This window comes from Seriola aureovittata, chromosome 2 (genome assembly GCF_021018895.1).
Source record: "Seriola aureovittata isolate HTS-2021-v1 ecotype China chromosome 2, ASM2101889v1, whole genome shotgun sequence".
NCBI classification, from domain to species: domain Eukaryota; kingdom Metazoa; phylum Chordata; class Actinopteri; order Carangiformes; family Carangidae; genus Seriola; species Seriola aureovittata.
Window position 1 is genome coordinate 21,231,437 of NC_079365.1, and position 22,295 is coordinate 21,253,731.

The following is a 22,295-nucleotide window of genomic DNA, read 5'->3' on the forward strand; positions in this document are numbered from 1 at the left end:
CACAGAATCCTTCACCTTTCACACGTGGGTGTGAAACCCACCCAGGGACCTAAAAACCAGCTAGTATTGCTGTAACACTTTTTGACATGAGACCTAAGGTGTCACTAAGCCAACAAGACCCAGCTGTGCTTTGTTCCCTCTCTCTGGTTCTTTCACCCAGGAGCAAACGCTCTCAGCACCAGGTTAGCACTGCTGTTACCTGGAACCTCTTCTCTGCAGGCCTGCTCACAACAGACTGCTGCACTGCACTCTTTCTCAATGGCAGCAGCGCAAGTCCCTGTCTAAGAGAATCAAGAGTTTAGCGCCAGCAGCTACAACACGAAGTCTGAAAACTGATTTTAGCAAAAAGAGCGACGAAGCATAGTTAGCATCGAGTGGGTAACTCGGCAAGGACAACCAAGGGTTGTCCAGCCTCCTCAGACACAGAGGCCAGACAGACTTATACTCCACCAGGGAGCCACACAAGTCTTCAACTCTGGAGAGGATTTCTCTTTTTCCAGGGACTGATTAACCTTGACTAGGCTTAACCTGGTATAGTAGTTTCCTTTGTTTACTGCCATTTTATTTGTCATCTCGCTTACTTAGGCCTCAACTGTCTACCCCCCCCCCCCCCCACCACCACCACCACCACCACAAGTGCGCACACACACACACACACACACACACACACACACACACACACACACACACACACACACACACAAGTCACTAAATATTGTGTGTTTTACCTTTGTGATCTTGTGAATAAATACCTTTGAGTACACCTGCTGGTCTGTTTAATGATGAGGGAATGTTGCTGACCTCTACTCTGCAGAACCTTCCCTAACTATTGATAGGGAAATTCTGGTTGTGCATATTAAGTTAACTGTTAATCAAAGATCCATGATGGTGCCCAGAAGATAATTTTAATATTAATTCAAGTTATTGTTTAATATTAATATTTATTTTTTGTTAATTTCTGATTGCCAACATAGATACATACGTCCTACACACCCCATGCATCCACTGTAGCCAGTGGTGAAATATCTTTCCAATCTTTTCAGTGACAATCTATTTAACTTGAGACACAAATGGGTATCACTAAAGGCGGTAAACTAGGGCACCAAAGGACATACCAGAAAACAGCTCGGAGAGCACTGTGTTGTATTGATCAGTTTATTTTTCTGCTTTCTTAAAGCTGATCCAAAGGTAAAAACACAGGAAAGTGAGATGGTGATTCTCCATCCAGTTCAGTGCATATTTAACCATTTCCCCTCCATTTTAAAACATTTTGATTATCATGTTTCAGTTTAGGTTTTTAGTTACAGCTTTAGTAGAATTGAACACTGAATTGGCCCTGTTCCTGTAACACTCCAGACGATTGTTTGATGTCACAGTGGCACTCAACCTTTTTGGCACTCAGTACCTAAAATGCCTACTCGTGCTCAAGAGGAATATACACATTGTAATTTCATTTTTTCATTTTCTTTCTCAGCCTACAATAGTTGGTGAGTGGAGGAAGCATTAAGAATGACAGCTTTTTATTTTTCCACCGAGCAAAAAGCAACAAATTACATTCATATAAATAGGCTTGTATATTCATATAGTAAAAATACTGTGAGTATTTAATTTCTTTAAAGGATAAGGCGATTGGTAGTTTTCCTTATTGTCAACAAATCCTAAAACCAAAACCAACAGTGAATTTATCCAACTAACACGCATTGTCTGTGTAAGTACAGCCTGATATTGCTGAGTTCTCTGTTCCATGAATCTCCATCAAATAATCTCTGGTTCTGCTGCATCTGTTTTGACACTTTATAAAGCTGTCTGTTAAAAGTATTCATTCCATTACTATAACATTGTCAATGTGTAATTGAACTACACCATTGCACTGTGACATGTTCCTTCACCTTGATAAACATGAGCACTGGTTTTCTATGAATCCCCATCTGAAAATAGTCCCCAAGAAATACAGTACTTACTCTTGTTTTACATATGTTTGCTAAAAACTACAGTGTCCAGCTGTTACAGGGAATCACTTAAAAAAATTTTAACTATGAATTTGTGAAGCAATCACAAAGATCTGGTCTTTTCATATGATTTGCTGACAATAGGAAAAATGTAGAATAAGGAAATGAAATGGCCTTATCCTTCAATGAAAATATCAAACCTTGACTTGAAAGTCATTTTGTGGCCATTTCAGGGGTTTTGACCATCAGGTTGAGAACCACTGTCTTGTTTCACCTCAGTATGAAAACCTATAAAGTCATAAGGACAGTGTCAGGTCAGCCTCACTCCCTGCAGTCAATCTCTAGTGAGAAATTGAAACATGAAGGAACTAAACAGCACAGTTTGGCTTGAGTCTTTGACATGATGAACAGAGACAATTTTCCTACAAAAACAAAGAAAAACCCCCCACTCTTTTCAGTTTCAGACACTTCAAACTATTAGCATCGGATGTTGTGACTTTTCAAATGATGCTGTAAAGAAAACTAAAACTGTTTTCAATTTCTCTTTTTTTCCGCAAAATACTTAAGACAAACAACACATAACACAAACAAGACCAATCAAATTCAAGTAAACACAGTCAACACTTCTTTGTCTTTCTTCAAACACATTTAAAGTCAACAAAATACTCCTTTCACTATTTCACCGGGAATTCACTTTAAATTTACTGTGAATTTGTGGCATGTTGACAGCATCTGCTGATGTACGAATATGCTAATTGCACAATGTCTTTCAATCTTTTTCACAGTACTTGCTGTAAAACATCTGTACTGCTGTTAGAAACTATTAGAAATGCAGCGATTTTGTCCGTATCTACTGTACATACACGACAAGACGAGTGCGTGATTCTCGGTTCACATATCTACAATCCTCTACCTCAGTAATGTCTCCACATCATCTGTCTTCTCTTAAACATCAACTGGTGACTCTTCTGGAGTACAGTGCTCTTCCTGTTGACCCTGTGAGACAGGATGTGGTGCGTCCATCATTGTCCATCCTACTCCTCCTCTTCATTTTCTTCTTCTTTACTACTTCTCCCGCTGTGCTGACCTGCATCGTCACCTAGAGAGTCACAGAGCAGAGACTTTGACGATATTGGTGCCAGCTGAGCTCGTTGTGGTCTGGATGCTCGGGGGTGCCGGGAGACCCGGGGGTGCCGGGAGACCCGGGGGTGGGGGAGGCCTCCTCTGCGGTGGCCCATGGAGGCCGTCGCCATCAGGGGTCAAAGCGGGGGGCGTCGGGAGGCTGATGATTGCTGTGGTGATTCGGCCACCTTTGCAGTTGATCCTGCCGCTGTCGTCGGTTTTCAGGTTGAGGTTTGATCGACTACAGAAAGAGAGAGAGCGAGAGAAAGACAGAGAGACTATCAGCAGCTGTATAATGTACCCAGACTATGTGAACACAGCATTTTGTTGAAACACGGGTAATCTCGCTTTTCAATTGAATCATATGAGATAACACTGTTTACATGTTATTTGCAGGACTCCTTAAATAGCAATTGCTGCATATTATGTGGCCTTAACATCCACTGCCACTTATATGATATTAAAGTGAATCACTGCGCGTGTTATTTATTACTGTTTGTTATAATCATCGATTAACTTCTCATTAACTGTTATTGTTAATCATCATACATAACTGATATATTTTTTTAATAAGATAACTAATAACTTTTTAAACTGTAATTATAATGCAAGTTCAGGCAAAAACATCATCACACTTCTAAATCTAATTTAATTTGGAAATTGAGAGAGATTATGTCAAAGGATTCACAGATTATATTGTACAAATTCCTACAGCCCCCTCTAGTGACTGCATTGTATATTACACTTCTTTTTTTTTTTTTTTTAAACATGCGTCGAAGTCACTTAATCCAAATTACTAGAGACATTTTTCTTACACCACCTTTGGTTGTATCTACCATTAAACGGGTTCAGTTTTATCTCTTGATAAAGGAATAGAATGGGATTTTGTTTGTGGTGCTCAAAACTTCAAAGAAACCATGTCCTGATTTCTCTAGACAATCCACAGACCTCACTGTCATTTGTGGGAGAAAATACACCTTTCCTGAACACACACCCAATCTGAAGTCACAAGATGTCTGCTGACGTGTATCTTATGCAGAGATCTAGGTATTTTGTTTTAATTTCATTCATCTTTTCCTCGTCTAGTGGAGGGTAGATCAGTAGATGTGGACTATCCTCTGACATTCACTGAATAAACTCCAGGGATTTTCTGGAGTGTTTCTGAAAAAGACACTATGAGGTTTTCAAATATAACAGCACAGAGATGGATAGAGTATCTAAAAATCTAGGTGGATAAAATTGAAAAATTCGTCATGGACTTGCAGTCCTTTAAGTCGAAATATTGTGGGCAGCTCAGTTTTTCCCCGAGCAAAGTTGGCATTATTCAGCCTCTGTCTCCCGTTTGATGCTGCTGGTGTGCCTCTGTGTGTTTCTGCTGTTGAGATTCACCTGGCGGTGTGGGATGGGAGGTCACCACATTGTATGTGGATGGCGCTGAGCTCCTGCAGGGGGCCCTGGTGTGTTGGGATGGGATGGGCGGAGGGCGTGCTGGCATTGGGCAGAGGAGTGTTCCCTTTAACTCTGCGGCCACAGCAGGTACCCACAGCACTGTTGTGGCTGGATATAGAGGGGCTACGTGAGGGGTAGGTCTGCAGCGCTGTTTCTAAACAGTTCTGCTCGTACAGCTGCTCGTCCACAAACTCATGAGCCTGGAGAGAGGAGAGAGGATGATGGATGAAGGAAAAACAGGGAGTAGGAAGAGCCTGGAATGAAGTATGATATGAGATTACAAATAAATACACTACAACAAAGTCAAGTAATTAATAGTGATTATAATAATAAGATATTAGTAAAACTATCATTTACAATCTCATGCACATAGCCTATTTAGTATAATGACTCACTGGAAGGCCAACCCAAAACCTTTTGCAAAACAGTAGCTCTAAAACCCAAATCCCTGTGTGCAGACAGTGGATTAACATCTGTTTACACCCAGTGTCTCGTGAGAAGTGTCAAACTGTCATGTAAACATTGTGAACCATTTTTGCCAACTGATTCTGAAGCACAGATTCGACAAGAGGGAAAACATCCCTGTCACAGTGATCGACATTTTTGGGCTTCATAAAACTCCCTGGAGACTCTCTTTAGATGTGCTTTGGAGGATTTGGGAGCTAAAGGGTAAGACAGTGCCAAGCAGAAGCTTGTGACAAGGCAACTTTTGGACGGTGTAAAGTATTATTATCATGGTACAGTCCTTTTTAATGACAGTGAATACATCTTTTAAACCTAACTGATCGGCTTATGCCTCAAATTTATATGCAAGTGTACATATACACACAGATATAGGTAGTGGGCATACAAGATGAACGTGTTGAGAAAAGTGCACTCACAGTGGTTTTCTCCAGACAGTGCAGTAGGTGGTGGTGTTGGCTCTCCAACAGAGAAATGGGCTTGTTCAGCTTCTGCTCATCCTCCTCTGTACCCTGAGCAGACACACACACACACACACACACACACACACACACACACACACACACACACACACACACACACACACACACACACACACACACACACACACACACACACACACAAACATTGGTTAAGTTGACAAATTGTGTTGTGTTGACTCTTTGATATTTACAGAAGAATCTGTAAACGAACTTTGTCACCACTGATGAAAAGTCAGTGATGTGATGCTTCCGTTTCGCTTCATGTATCTCATTTTCTCCTGAACTATCTTGCCTCGTGCTTGTTGATTTCACTCTCATTTCCATTATGAGCAGGTATCCCACAACTCCTGCTGCTGGCTTTCAAATAATTTACTGGCCAATTAGTTACATAACAGACCACATTTCTGCTTGGTGTGAATTGATCCTTCAGCTTTGGGCCTGCCTTAGCAAGTGGTTTGTTTGTAATTTAGTTTCTCTATGGTGAATCTTTTGTGTCATTAATACTGTTATTGCCAATGGTTTGGTAAGCATGCTGCAAAAACAACTTCCTCTTACACTTTATTTCAACTAATAACACATAAATTCTAAAACTGTGCTGTTGCCAGCTCCTCGTTGATTATCTAAGTAGGTACCACTGAGCGTTATTTGATCCTTCAGGCAGCTGAACAGTTATTGATGTATGAAGCTTCAGAAATAGGAAAAACAGCAGAGTTGCAAAAAGCAGAAACTTACAGAACCATTTTTTGGTATTTCTCCAAATGGGACTTGGTTTCAAAGCTCAGGCTCCAATGCAGCTTCGTCTCAAAGTAATCACAATTGCCAAATAACATGAAAACTGAAAACAAATTAATTCTCTCCCCGCAGCGCACACTGTTACACAAAGGATTTGGGTAGGAGGCGATCCAGCCCAAGGACTCTTCATTCAGATTCCAGACACATGAACAATACAGCGACGTGAGCATGAGAACAGTACGCCCTCTGATGTCTCAATGTGTGGATTTACCCTCTGGCAGAGGCGCTGTCAAAGATATTGTATAGCTATAGAGCTATAGAGCTGTAGAGACTGTCTCAGACATTTGTCAAGGCTCAAAGTTCTTATCGTGTAATCAAATAAAGAAGCTGATTCGCTGCATTTCATCTGTAATGTGATCCTGACTACGTTAACCTAATTGTAAAGATAAGACCACCAAGGAAGTTTCTCTTACCTTAATATCTTAATAAGAATTAAGTCAGGTTACTCAATTACTAATGGAGAATAACTCTGCTCTTCATCAAATCGCCTGTATCCAGCACCATATCATGTTCCTGCATGACCATCTCACATTTTTTGATGATCTTTTTGTATTGATTTAAATAAGAGACACCTTTTGAATGTGATAAATAAGGTTTCTTGGTACTCCATAGCTGCCTGACATATTTATTTCCCCCCAGCTTTAAAAAGATTTCCTACTAGGAAATGAATGACATGTGACTTTCAGACACATAGTATTCAGTCTTGCATCAAGGTTATTCATCAGAAAGATGGTGTAAATTTAAAGGTGCACTTTAAAATCATGTCATAAATCAGTGCCACTCATTGATTTGCAGAATTACCCACAATGACGTAGGTACAGTATCTTTAGTGTATTCAAAATGGAAAAAAGCTCTGGGAATTGACAAATTTCTGTTGTCTCATGACATTATCATCATCATCATCATCATCATCATCAGTGCTGAGGGAATACTATGTTACTAATCCCAGTAACACATCCGTTAGATGTTTGGGAGTCTGCTCGTTGTCTGTTTTACCTGGAGTTTGACAGAAGGTTAATATCAGATTAGTCTGTGTTTGATGGATGGATGGATGGGTGGATGGATGGATGGATGGATAGATAGATAGATACCTTATTTATCTATCCATTAAACACTAGACTGGTCCATGAATGTTCTAGCTCGGCTTGCTTTTCTGTAAGGTTGGGATTTCTGGAGAGCTGTGTGCAGTCACTGAGGCGGCTAAGCTCACTGCTTGGTGGTCAGTAAATCCCTCCAAATGGTAATGCTGCCTGTTAAAGCACAATGTCCCCTTTTCTATTTCTATACATGTTAAACACAAAAGATATGACGTGTGGCTTTGGAGCTTTTTACTTGAGCTGAATAAGGAAAGTAATGCACTACATTACATTTGCGGCTTATTAATAAGTAATATAATTACTTTTTAAATTTAAATTTAATTGATTACAGTTTTGTAGTAACATGCCCCAAGTTGATAATCATATTGCCCAACCCTCATCGTGATGTTCTGGAAACAAGCTGCTGTTACAAAAGACGAGAAAACGTTAGGTTAATAATTAGAATGAATTGCGATTTCATTCACTCATTTCACTTCATTCATACAATTTAAGTTATTATTTCTCCATGTTGACTTGTAACAACCCATTAGGGGTGGATTCTATGTCGATATATACTGTGAGATGATATACATTTGTCAACTGTCAGAAATTTTGTCATACAGTGCAGTGTAATACTGCGGTAAGGTAGGAATCCCTTTAACATCTCTGAGTGCTTTATGGTTGAATGATGAAGAACTTTATTTGTTTTGGTCAATTATTTAATTTGCTGAAAAAACATATTCCCAACTGGCTGTTTTATCGATCACCATTTCTAAATTGATTTTCCAGAATGTGCACCAATTCATAACAGAGGATTTTATGCATATTGCCGATTGATCGTTCCTATAGCTGGGCTGATCTCATCTACATGTGTTGATATTTTCCTGGTATTGGCACAGGAACATGATGTGATTGTGACTCACTCGCTCCTTTCCTACAAAGATCTGATTGGTTCGGTTATCTGTTGTCGGTGAGCACACCACCAGACCTGTTTGAATCACTGGAAAAAAGTCTGTGATGTCATGCAGCCAGGCTGAGAAAATGAAGGAATCCTGTCACTCTTCATGTGAAAAGTGATAATTAAGTAAACAGCACCCAAAGGGATAAAGCAGTGCTGCCTTTTTTTATACAAGATTATCATAAAACTTAACAGGATTATCCACAAATCACCCTCTATGATAATGAGCCTGCGATCTGGATAACAAATAAATAACCCTCAGGAAAAAAATCCTTCAGGGAAAACTGAAAAAGGCTGCAGTGAACTTCTAATCTAACTATAGGTTATGAGAGAACCACTCATTTTGTCATATATCCCGACTCACTCCCACCCCAGACCCACGCAGCGCAGCTGACTGACAGACAGCAGTGACACTACCATAATTTGATGCGCCAGGACGCTGGCAGCCTCATCACAGACACGCAGAGGGATGGGGGTCGCTCAGCACTCACAGATGGCATTTATATGATAATTCTAACCACTTCCAGACACCCATGAGCTTTCAGACTGGACTCGATTAGATCCAAATGGATTTTAGTAACCATCTGCAAGGAGGGGAGTGTGTGACTGAAAGCAAGAGTGATGGACTGGATGGGAAGGATATAGGCAATTTGCTCATGCATTACCAAACACATTTTTCCATGGTGGTGACAAGTTAAAAAAACAAAAAGGGTGCGAGTAAAAATTGAAGTAGAACATAGTAGTTGGATGGTTGATGTCTGCAAGTGGACGTAAAAAGAAGAGCGTGTCATTTAAAAGTGGCTTGACATTTTTTTTTAAATAAGCTTACCTGCCTTCTTGCAGAGTCAGATGAAAAGATTGATACCACTCTCATGACTGTGCACTAAGTATGGAGCTAGAGCCAGGAGCTAATTAGCTTAGCCTCGCATAAAAACTGAAAGCAGGGGGAAAGCTAACTTTTAAAAAGTTAAACTGCACTACAGTTAGTCTCTAAAGTTTACTAAGTAACGTGTTGTATCTAATTTGTTCAATGCGTACGTGTTTTTTTTTTTTTTAAAGAAGAAACTGGTTGTTTGGAGAACGCATGGTAACCTCAAATAACTCCCAGTAAAACCACAACGTTTCGTTTTTTACATTTATGTTTGTGTATAAACTAAACAAATGAGATACAACGCATTCATTAGTGACCTTAAAAGTAAAGGTAGGTGTATTTTGGAAGTCTAGACAGAGCCATGCTAACAGTTTCGCCACCGTGTACAGTCTTTATGCTATGCTAAGCTAAGCTAAGCTAACTGCCTGGCTTTGGCTCTATACTTCTTGATCTACTGTAATACCTGGCAAGAAAGCCAATAAGTATTTTTTATTCAAAATTAAACAAAAAATTTCTTTAAACTGACTATAGTATATTTACAATGGCTGCTTAGCACCAAACAGCAGACAGACACAATTACTGACTAGCTAACTTACTTTTGCTAGGTGGTCAGAGACACACTTTAAATAAATGGTAATGTTGCTCTGTGTCAGCTGGATGTGTACCTTGGCAAATGTTTGCTAACAAGATTGCCATATCATTTATAAGCTGATAAACAGGTGTGTTTACAGGTCGTTTCTGTTTCCCCCAATCTGCTGAAAAATGTGTTAAATTATTGTAGGTTTAAGATACAAACAAAACAGAAAACCCCAGTTGTTTATCTTTTTTAAAAAAAAGAGGTAAGATAGAAAACATGTTGTTTTGTAGGAGCAGGAGTCTGTGAGGGTATAGTGTCCCCCACTGCCTCACTGTTCACTGGTGCAGTTTTGAAGTTTACTGCAGCCTCCTTTAATGCACTAGCAGTCTAATTATCACCACAAACTACTGAGCAAGCAAGTAAAGTAAAAACAACCCCTGTTGTCTGAGCTTGCTACTTTCACAGACATGGATTAAATCAAGTCTAGGACTGAGGACAGCTAGGTAAAGTGCTTTGTGTGATTACGCTGATAACACTCGCATGGAGGATTATTGGCGCAACTCCTCTGCTATCACCCCTGCTCTGTATAACAAGAATGTAATGACTCCAACTTCTGCTGCTCTTTTATAGCCTCTAAATGACTTTTAAATTGTCCTTTGCTTAATTATGGAAGTAATTGTTTGTCATTTTGTGTGTGTGTAGATATTAGTGTGTGTGTATTGCAGATGTGGAATTGTTTAGCTTCCAAGCTATTGAGTTGCACTGAACTGAAATAATTAGTAGATGGCTGTTTGACAAGGAACAATATGATTAATCTCTCATACTGAATTACAATCTGCTGACATTTATGTCATTTTTAATGAACACGTTTGAAGTTACTTCCCATCTCGCTACTTTGCTGTTGGTGGTTCTTTGTGTTGAGAGGGTCATTGGTCTTTCTCACCTTCAGCTCCAGCAGTTCGTTGAGCACTCCGTTGCGTTTGCTCTGGAGGAAGGCGTTGGCGCTGCCGGACTTGGCTATTCTTATCCTGGCCAGTCTGGCTTTCTGGGCGTGGGAAGAAGAAGAGGTCGCAGCATCAGACAGGGTGGGCGGGAGGTCAAAGAAGATGACTAACGCTTTTTTCAGTGGTGTGAATCTGGCAACTCATCACCCAAACTCTGTAGTGCTCTTCACAGCTACTACTGTACTGCTTTTACCGTGACAATTTAAGATTTCTACACGACAAAAATTCATGGACACCAAACAGTACACCCATATGTCATTTTTGAACATTTAATTCCAAAACCACAAGCATTAATGTGCTGCTATAACCGCCCCCACTCTTCTGGGAAATCTCTCCACAAGATTTTGTAACCTGGCTGCAGGCTGCATTTGCTCCCATTCATTCATAAGAGCAGTGGTAATGCGCAATGGGGCCTGACTTGCAATTTGCATACCAGTTTCATACCAGTCGAGGCTCCATGCAGGATACTTAAGTTCTTCCACACCAAACTCTGTAAATCATTTCTGTATGGATCTGGCTTTGCGCTCACGGGGACTGTCATGCTGAACCAAGAAAGGGCCTTCCCCAAACTGTTGCTAAAAATTGGAAGTTCGGTACTGTCTAGAATATCTAAAATACTATAGGATTTTGCATAACTGTAACTGAGGGTCCTAGCCCAAACTATGAAGAACAGGCGGAGCTCAAACATACACGAATATGAGGACAAAAGCCAAAAAAATTTGTTGATTAATCCAGTAATTTTTATTATTTATTATTTATAAAACTTATTTTGCTGGGTATATCTTGGAGTTTTGGACTGTTGGTTGGACAAAAAAGACATCTAAATATTCCACCTTGGGAAATTGGAAACCTGTGTTGTGTGAACATTTTTTCTATTTTATGATTTATATCTAAATATAGATATATACACAAAACGACTGGTTGATTGATCAAGAATAAGAGTTTTTTTTTATCATATGATCTTTTCATGTATCAGATTAAATCAGTAATGAAAATAGTTGTTAGTTGATCTAATGAGGACAGGGGTGTCTGCATACCTTTGTGCCACATACTGCAGAATGGAATAATGAAAAAAAAAAAATTCACTGAAACAAAACAATAATTTTGATGGGATTTTTTTTATTTTTTATTATTTTTTTTGTGTGTGTGTGTGTGGGTCTTTTTTAGATTACTTTCTCTCTTTCACCATCTTATCTTGTTCCATTGATATCATGTTATTTTAAACTGCTGCTGGTTTTTCATCATAATTTTATGTGGACCCCAGGAAGACTAGCAAACTCAAACTAATGAGGATCCAAATGAATAATGAAGAATATCTCTCTTGAAAGTGCAATTTTTGAAACAAGTTGCAGGGCCCCTCAGTCTAAAGCATTTCAAACTGATCCTTGGGATCAGGGATGCTGCTGAAGATTCAGACTAAACCATGAGTAATCACCATTAATCATCAGAAAATGATAAATAACAAGAACTACGCTGACACTTGGAAAAACATAACATTTGGAAATGTGAAGCCAAATCCACCTGCTGATGTAGTCTGTCAGCGAATGAGACACACAGCTAATGGCTAATGGATGGTTTACTGCATTAGTGGTGTTTCTGCCAATGAGAGGCTGAGTTTATGACAATGCACCTGTGTGCTGAATGTAAAATGAATTCAATTTCAAAGCCAGTTTGCCACCGTCCATCAGTTTATTGCACTCTTAAAAGGACTGGTGGAAACTTTTCTCTCTTCTCTGTGTAGCAAATAGACAAACGATAAATCCTTTAAACAAATAGGAGAACAGAATGGAGACAGAGAGAGACAAACAGGAAATGAGAGAGAAATCCTATTGGCAATTTCTTTAAATGAACAGGATATTGGGACGAGTCCATAACAAACACCCGTTGCCTCGGGTGCTTCTGGACACGTAAGGTGAGAGACTTCTTTAACCTTGTCCTGCTGCTTTCTTTCCCCCCAGTAAATGCATTTCAGAAACAGGAGACAGACGGAGCAATCTCTGCTTCCCAGGCGTGAATCAAAAGTAATGGAATTAGTTTGGATGCCTCAGAAATTGTCCGTCAGACTGTAGGTACCTGTGAATGTGTGAGGAATGCTGGAGACTGAGATGTAATAATAATGATCGTGGATGTACGTGTGCAGTGTGTAAAGTGGAGAGACACAGGAGAGGGGGGGTGGGTGGGGGGGGGGTTGGGTGGCAGCTTTGGACCTGCTTCTTTCTTCGAAGCTCTAGTTAAAGAGTGAATGAATTTGAAAGTGAAAAGTGCTGTCATCCGCTTCCTACTTTTCTTGTTGATCAAAGGCTCTTCTCGACACAAGGAGGGAAAAAATATGAAAGAATAACTAATTCTGATCCTTCTGTAAGTGCAAGAGCTCTGCAACTGGTAGCTCTGATGTTCTGATGAGCATCCTGTCTCCTGTGATGGTCCATTGAGCCCAGCTCTTGTCTAGGAAACCTCTACTCTATAACCACATTCTGAACTAATGAAATTTTGGTCTTGAGCTGTGACCATGACAAATTTGATCAAGTTCAGAGCCAGTCTGAAGTATTGAGACAGGGTTTAAGTCACAATGGTTTAAAGTCAAGCCCCCACATGGCTGATAAAGGTGTCACAGAGGGATCAATATTAGTTCCCCCGCAAGAAAATATATTTATTTTCCAACCATACTGCAAACTGCAAACCAGGCTTTTTCCAGGTCACGATCTGCTTTTGCTGACCTCCAAACTTATTCATTTAACATTTGTTCTAAACTCAAGAGACACTAAATGAAGTTTTGTTGTTCCTACTCACCACCCTGATTGGAAATGTAACTGAAACAGTGTAGTATTATAAATGCTTAACAAATTTAATTGGATAGCAGATAACCTTAACCCTACAAAACTCATGTTGCTCAAAAAGTAAAAATGTATTCTTACACTAGAACAGAGCTTGTTTCAACAGAAAAAAACAAAGTTTATTCATTTCCTGACAACAGCTGAGCAATGCAATTTTCAGAAAACACCACAGAAGTAAATAGTGCATTTACTATCTCCAACCATAGATCAATATGCACTTGGTGCTTCAGTATTTAAATAAGGCCCCGTTCTTTGTACGCGTACTGCCGAGTTATCCAGACTAGATCGTTGACAGTTTGACAATATGAGTCTGGATTTTCTGCTTCTTCAACATTGGTTAAAAATTCATCCGGCGTTGTTGTCACAGCAACAAGCCCGTAAGTGCAGCTTATTTACAGTGAGCAGGATCATAACCGAGATGTTTGTTTAGAGATATAATGAAAAAATTGATATTATAATGATTTTAGATCAGAGAATACACATATTGTTGAGAAATCATTACAATCTATTGATGTTACTATCACAACTTAATTACCTGCACTTATACACGATAAAATATAAATCAAAAATAAAATCCAGATTTGCTTTACTGTAAGCCAAAATAACAATACTGAAAAATGCTTGACTGTTAAAAAACAAATTAACACATTTAAGCGTTGACATTAAAATGAGAATTTCTCATTTGAACATTAAAACCTACCAAATGTTTAACTGCCGAACTCATTTTGTTTTAATTGGTTGTGCAATTAAGGCTTCTTTTTACAATAGTTTAGGTTTCATTTTTACAGCAGGTTTATAATTATCTCTAACTTCAAAGGCAGTCTGCTGTCTTCAATGAGTATCAGAGGATCACCAACCTCACTGCTGAAATCTACAATCTGGCACTGATTAAATCTAAATTTAACAAAAAGTTAAACATAAATAGTTGTTTTTTTTATTTAAAATCTGATTTATTTTATGGCCAGTAAATTGATCCGACGATATTATTGTAGAGTCAATGAGTTGAAAACCTTAAGATTCTCAGGTAAATAACTCTTGTATAGTAGAACCCCACCAATCATGCCTCTAACGTCAGTCGTGGTCCGACCACGTTCACTTATAATATCTAAAGTTTGTCAGTGTGCAGGAAACAGTGGTAAAACTGTTCAAAGTTTCAACACTCTACTCAATTTGCCTTTTATTTAAAGCAGAAGCATAAAATAACTTCATTTAGGATGAACAAATCAATCCTCGGGCTGCTTTCACAGAACCAAATTAGCTGGATGAGAATATGGAGTGTGTCCCCCAGTTCACCGTGTGGCTCTCTGATGCGTACTTCAAAGTTTTTGGATAACAATGGAGGCACAGAGGAATAAGATATATCAGACTTTGGCTACAGGCTATACTTTTCAGTAGGATGAAGTCGTTGAAGCCTTTGGTCTTATCGTTGGATTTGTTAGAAAAAATGTAGATTATTATCTAATCTTTCACCAACAGTTGGTTCCAGTTGATTCTGTGGCTACAACAGGTGCTGATTAACTGACATTGCTACATCCACCATTTTGTCAGATCCGATCAGGTCTCTCTTTGTACTCCTCACACGCCCTTATCTGTAGGTACTCTTTAATTGCAGCTGTTTTATCATTGTCAATGTGTGATTTAGTTGAATTTTTAATTTTCTATGATCAGTTTACTGCTAACCGAGCCAGCCACTATACCTGTGAGGAGCGAATGTGTTGCTAATGGAACACTTAAAGTAAGTGTTGAACTGATGTTGGGATAACGGTTTTATTCTTGTGGACTACGTGTATGTTTCTAGATGAATCCAACCCTGTGTCTGAAAAATTGTGTTTCTATATAACTAAAGTTACTAGGAAATGTAACTCTGACTGGATTATGCTTTCTATTAATGTAATGAGGAAATTATGTTTATTAACATATTTTTTTTTTCTGCCAAATATCTTGAAATACAATATCAATTTGTAGTGATATGTTTAGGCATCCTGATGCAATGAATCAATATCAGTTCTCTATGAAAGAAAATTAGGACTTGAGTCCTCACCTCTGGAACTGATGCAAATATACAGTACATGGTTATAGTTTTTATTATTATAATCAGCTTTAAAATAAAATGGGTGTCAGTGGACAAATTTGTTGCCCTGTATTGTTTAAATAACCGATTCTGCCTTTACAGGTATAAAAAGTATGAAACTCTGATGGAAACAGTAAAATACTATTTAATAGTTTTGTCATAAAAACCTTTCCTGAACTTGATAAACATCAAGAAAAGGTCAGTTTTTTAGTTTAAAATCCCCCAAAAATTAGTATTCATGCAATTCACAAACTCATCTCTAAAGTTGAATGCCTCCTGAAGGGTGATGATGAAGTATTTCAAGGCTGGAGAACTTTGAGCTGAACACACTAAATAAAGCTACGGTCTGTTTAAAGACAGTCCTAATCTGCCTCCTCAACACTCTGACCAAAGCCCAGGGACGATGGAATCTCATTATTCTACTTTCTCATCTGTGGTCTTGGTCGACAGAGCAAATCAAGCTTATATGTTCCAACATTACCAGCGACAGACAGTCAGACAGCCAGTGTGCAGCAGTCCAGGGAAAAAAAGGCCTGAAATGTTCACCTCGAAGACAAGTGAGCCTTGAAACTACTCCACATAGAGACCTTTTCTTTTTTTTATTTCCTCTACCCCATTGAGCCTCTCTTCCTCTCCTCTCTCTGACTGTCTCCTTTGTCTTCTCTTGCTCTTTTCTCTTCTGTCCGGCCTCCTCCTCCTCTCTTTCTGGTCTCGTCTCCCATCATCTTGTTTTGCCCTCACGTCTCTGGTCGTGGGCTTTTTTTTTTGTTCTTCCTGCTCAACAACCTGCTATCTCTGCATGGCTCCACTGAACTTTGCTGTCCCATTACCAGCGTGACCTCAGTCCATTTACTGCCTCAACGCTCAGCGACACACTGATGGCCAATACGCTGTGCTGCTGATTTGTGCAGGAATAATAATAATAATGAAAAAAAGGAACCTGTTGTCTTCTTCCTGGGAAGTTTTCTTTTTGCCTTGTCAGGGAATTATGCACATTAGTATCAGGGGTTGTTCCTCTGGCTAGTTATGCCCTCTGCGGGTGGCTGAACATGACGAGGAGAAACTCTACTCACCAAGGCACACACACGCACACACACACACGCACGCAGTATTTAGAGGGGAACGACTATCATTAAATCCAACTGAGATTCTCTACTTTCTATTTTCTGACTATGAAGCTATGGTGGGTACATGAGGACCTTTTTGTAAAGTCAAATCCCCAGATGACGACATAATTGTAATGGGAGCCTGGAGCTGCCTACTGTTAGAGAGGGATGAAGATGAATGAGACCTAGAGAGGAGAGGGAAGGCCAGGAGAAATGCAGTAATAGAAGGAGGGAGAATGGATAAACAGGGTTAATATACAACAGATCTCCTGGTTTCCCTCTTTTTCTTCTTCCTCTTCCTCTCAAATTCATACAATAGGGAAAAACAAAGAGCACGTATGGCTGTCGTCGGAGATTACTGCTCATTGGTGAATATTCATTGTGAACTTCTTATCAATGTTAGCTTAAAGCTGTTGTATGAACATTGAATGTCAGGTTTTAAGCCAACATGAAGAAGTGAAAAAATAAGTCATTTAAAAATAAAAGGAAATTAGAGCATCTACAATACCATGACAAGGGGATGCTATGATAGAAATGATATGATAGAACTCTCCAGAACAGCTACTAAATGCACCTCTAAGTCTAATATTACTAATTTGTTTGAGTAAAGGCTACAGTTTGACCCACTCACGGTCATTCATTCAAAGAACAATAGCGTCTAGTGTCAGATTAATATAATATCACTTATATCCACAATATCAGTTTGCAAAAAATGTTCAGCAGGTATTGCTCATCAAATGTTGATGCTGGTCTGTTGGCATAATGCATTTCTGGTGAGAGAGGTTCCTTCATGACCATAGAATAATAGCGGCAACAAAATATTAATTCTTTTTAATTTTCATTTAACAGCTCAACAATGTTTTTGTAAATTAATTCTTCATTTATAGCAGCTTATGTATCCCAGAGTCTCTCCTCTCACTGATTTAATGCGATGGGTAAGCCCTAGGAGCTGCTAACAGTGAAAGAACTTCATTAGTATGTGTTTTACTGAGGAGTTTTACTGTCCCGTCGTGGTCTAAGACATGTTTTACAACCACCGCTAAGAATGAGGAAAATTAAAAATTCCCTTCAGGGGAAAAGCCTCACAATCAATATAAAACAATAGTTTCTACAAGTATAGACAGACTGGATGAGATTGTTGCTGTTTTCTGTGCTATAAAGCAGGTCAGCCTGAGATGTTGTATCTATATTTGAATGTTACAACACCTATGTGACTCCTGCAGCCAGTCAGCAAATTATAAATATCCTTGGTGTATTGTAATATTTTGTTCAGGATGAGTCACAAAAAGAAAAAAAAAAGAGAGATCATCACATAACCAGCTTCAGCTGCATTTGGGGCTGTTATCTAAATTAGAAATGATGCTGCCAGATTATATTGGCCAACTCTCACTTTATGAGTAACTATAAACTATGATAATAATCTACTAATAGTATTGCAACGTTGTGTTGGACAGAATCTACAGTGAGTATTTTCTAAGGTAAAACCAATCACTGTCACTCAAAAGTAAGTTTGTTTCAGGCAAACTGGTTTATTTATGCCCACATAAACATATTGATATCAAAACAATATTCAGTAGGCAGTGAGCAGGACTTGGTAGCACCAGCTGTTCATAAATCCATTTTGTTTGAACCTAACTAAATCAGGCTGTATCATTAAAACTTGAGAATTGTCTTCGCTCTTAAGGTCTTTGGTCATGTGTGAATTGGATGCAATGAACTATATCAATGGAACATCACTGTAACATCACAAGCTAGCAGTGCCATTAAATATCAGAGACGCTGACTTGAAACTGTAAACCGTTACTGGTATGATCCCCAAACCGGCAGGATAAATCGTTTATTCACCCTGTCTCCCCTCAACTACTTCAGTGCTTACTGGTCAAATGGATTTCACTCAGGATTCAATCTGACGAGAGCCAAACTGGACCACATAGAGGTGTAAGGGGAGCTCACTCCATTGTGTTTGAATTGCATAAAAGAAAAAATTCAGATTCAAACCAGACTTTTTCCCTCCTCAATTAGCTATCAGCAGCTGCTCTCTAACTTAATAACACTCTTATCTAGCCCTGTAGAAAGGTCAAGCCCACTGGGTGAGTGTAGTGAGTGGATAGCAACCATTTGCTACTTGGATCTGAAGTGTGTGTGTCTGTGTGTGCAAGAAAGAAAGAGAAAGAGAGAGAGAGAGAGAGAGAGAGAGAGAGAGACAGACAGAGACAGAGACAGAGAGACGGGGGGTGTGTGCATGTGAAGAAGGACATTGACTAATGTGGGTCTGAAGGGCAACAAATTTCCTGTGCAAGTGTGTGTGTGTGTGTGGGGTAAAAATGTGTATAAATTGTGGGACAGTGATTTTCAGTGCAGACGTACAATCACTAATTGGGGTCAATCCTTTTCACCATCACCTTTTTTCAAAGTTTATAAATGTGTCCTCTGTACATTTTGTAAAAAAAAAAGACACTCATCTGTCATCAAGATCTTTTAACACGCTGCCATTATTTTAATGATCTGAATCTTAAAAAAAACAACCTTTGAAAGGTCTTTCAGGCACAACCATTAGTGTCCACCCACCCAGCGTTTTTACTCAACACTTCAATCTCCCATTCACTCTCATTAACTTAACAATATCTAATAACCCTGTGCCACTCTGGCCCTTTGAAAATCAAGAGCGTGCACTTCTAATGGTCAGGTAGTATCTATGCTCACACGCTGTGAGACGAACACACACGCACACACATATTATTCAACCCACACATATTCTTTTGACTGTCCTTACAGACGGCTAAAGGTGCTGACTGTTACCTTCTGAGCACGGCGTTTGTCTGCTCTCTGGTTCTGGTGGTAGATGCGGCTGAAGTTGGAGACGATGACGGGGACGGGCAGGGCGATCACCAGCACACCACTCAGAGAGCAGATGGAGCCGAAGATCTTTCCAGCGATCGTCTTTGGCACCATGTCTCCGTACCTAGAGATGAGACAAATGAGAGGAGTTAGACAAAGTGCTGACCTACATTTATTACTTAGGATACACTATAGGTATGTTTCCATTCGCTTATTTTTATGCCCATTTTCAATTTGTGCATGAAAAAAAGTTTAATGCTATACATAAAAAAAATATTGCAGAAGAGCGTGTCACAGGAAAAAAAAATGGCACATGAAAAAAGAGAGGATATAGTTTTTGAATATTCTTGCCAATTTGAATGGCAACATACAGTAATTACTGACTCTACAGAACCACCAAGGTTGAATTATTCCAGCAAGCCTCAGATGTATTTCCCTGATCTTTCTCTGGCTGTGTCTGGAAGCACTCCTAAGTATTTTATTTGAATGTCTACGTGTTCTATGTGCATTGCTAAAAATCCCACAATACCATTTATTGAATTTGATAAATCTGAAAATTACAGTTGTAAGGACACAGAAAAGTCCCTTTAAATGAACTGTTCAGTATAGAATTGAATCTGCTTTAACTGATTTTTGGCTAGCAGAAATGAGCTGTAAACACACCACTGACACTGACTTATAGGTTGATATGGTAACTATGTTCAACAACAGCTGCTCATGTACATCCAATAGATAGAGAAAAACATTAGGATTCATTTGTAGTCATGTGTCTGACCTCCTGTCAGTCAGTCAGTCAAGTCAGTTTCTGGCTTGTTAGCAGCACAGTGCTGAACTATGTTCCCCAGCTAGTCGCTAACTGTCTGTCTGCTGCTTTGTGCTCGGCAGGTCCAGATAGGACAGTGTCTGGGTCTTGTCCCACACCTCTAACCTATAAATCATTGAGGATTATTACATTTTGACAGAGTGTTTCTAGTCTAACCAATACAGCCTTTCTAGTTTTACGGCACTGGTTCAGGGGAAACTCGCAGACCAATTGCATGCATTGTAAATCACATTACACTACTCAGCCAATCACTGCAACTGCAAATACACTCACAGGGGAGAAACGAGACGAGAGACATAGTCAGAAAAATGAGGTGGAGGTGTTAAAGGAGATGTTAAAGTTATTGTTTAGATATATTGAGATTGTTAATTAGAAAATGGTTCAGACTGTAAGAGTTACCAAAAAAGAAAAGGATAAAATCAAGGTACGCTTTTTTAACATTTATAAAATTAAGTACTTTATCTTAGGTTGCACACTTTTCAAAACACTATGTACTTATCACAGCCCTTATTTTTCACTGAAATGAAAAAAAGAACATTTAATCATTATTATTTTGTTGAGGAAATTTCTGCACCTCTTTGAGCTTTAATTGCATACTCCTGACCTATGGCCTTGTTTTTTTTAACAGGACGGCAGACTCATTTTAATGCCTGTTCTCTGATTCCTTTGGACTTCTGATAATTCGATTACACATATGAATAGCTGCTGTAACAGGTGGACACAGGCGAAGAAACAGCACTGCTGCTATCTATTCAGCTCAGTCTGGGCATAACAAAGCCATTCCAGTGGGAGCCAGGGCCTGGAAGAAAACAAGGTTCGACTTGCTGGCCAAAGCTGTAAGCCTTGCTGTTGTGTAGTGGAACAAATTGATATAAAAACACAGACTTGTGGGGCAAGCTTGTAAGTGGGTGAGAAAAGACGCTGGAATTGTCTCCTGGAGAGGCTGCTGACATGAAGTTTAAGTATGTGATGTGAAGTGATGGGAAACAATGTTTACTGGTGCACAATAGGTAGTGTTTTGAGAGAAAAACAGAGGAATTAGAAAAGAGTGGGGGGCAACAAGCAGGTGAGACGAGTGCATATAATGCATACCACCCATTATCTCAAGGTCGCTCTAAAACTAGAGTTACTGTTTCGCGGTTGTGCGCCTCATGCCCAGACTCGGATATGGAGTGAAGAGTTTAATTAATGGTATTAAATGTATGTTTGGATTGTATGTGTTGACATCCTTGGCCAATAACTCAGATTCTGATAGAATACAAAGTTGCAGCCATGACAGTAGACAATGCTTCAAATATAGATGTTGCTGCAAAGAAGCTACAAATTCTAAAACGTGGAGGCTTCACACACATCTTCAACCCAGCAGCACAGGACACCTATAGTATAGTAGTATAGTTTCAAGGTGGGTATAGCCAAGATTAGTGTCACTAGTTTAGTATCTCACCAAATGTGAAATATGTTCATAATCTCCCCTTCTGTTCCTGAGTTAAGTGAGTAATGGCCAGTAAGTGTTTTTGTTGATTATCATGACGTCACAGTGAATTTCACCTTTGACCCTTTAAGATTCAAATTGTCATAATTCTATCCTATTAGACATTTGTGTGAAATTTTTCGTAATTTGTATATGAATTCTTGTGGCTAAACGTGTTTTGTGAGGTCACAGTGACTTTGACCTTTGACCATCAAAATTTAATCAGTTTATCCTTGAGTCCTAGTGAACGTTTGTGACCGATTCGAAGACCTTCCCTCACAGCGCTGACACATTGTGTTTACTAGAATAAGATGGACGTGCATACGTGCGTATGGACGGACATCCCGAAAACGTAAAGCCTTGGGCCACGGCTGTTGCCGGTGCAGAGGCATAAAACAGATCAAACACAG

At 39.3% G+C, this 22,295-nt stretch overlaps 1 protein-coding gene across 2 annotated transcripts in view; it reads right to left on the minus strand.

The window, feature by feature from the left end:
• Nucleotides 1-1,141: 1,141 nt before the first annotated feature.
• Nucleotides 1,142-22,295, minus strand: part of LOC130175375 (potassium voltage-gated channel subfamily D member 3-like) — an 80,175-nt gene continuing 59,021 nt past the window's right edge. The window contains exons 3-7 of one of the 2 annotated variants that reach the window (XM_056385834.1): nucleotides 19,553-19,715; nucleotides 10,682-10,783; nucleotides 5,402-5,494; nucleotides 4,461-4,720; nucleotides 1,142-3,312 (exon numbers count right to left, since the gene is read on the minus strand). In XM_056385834.1, the coding sequence (XP_056241809.1) occupies nucleotides 3,057-3,312; nucleotides 4,461-4,720; nucleotides 5,402-5,494; nucleotides 10,682-10,783; nucleotides 19,553-19,715 (874 nt within the window). In that variant the 3' untranslated portion in view covers nucleotides 1,142-3,056. Of the gene's footprint in view, nucleotides 3,313-4,460; nucleotides 4,775-5,401; nucleotides 5,495-10,681; nucleotides 10,784-19,552; nucleotides 19,716-22,295 lie in introns of both variants that reach the window. The other variant, XM_056385826.1, reaches the window with a different exon arrangement.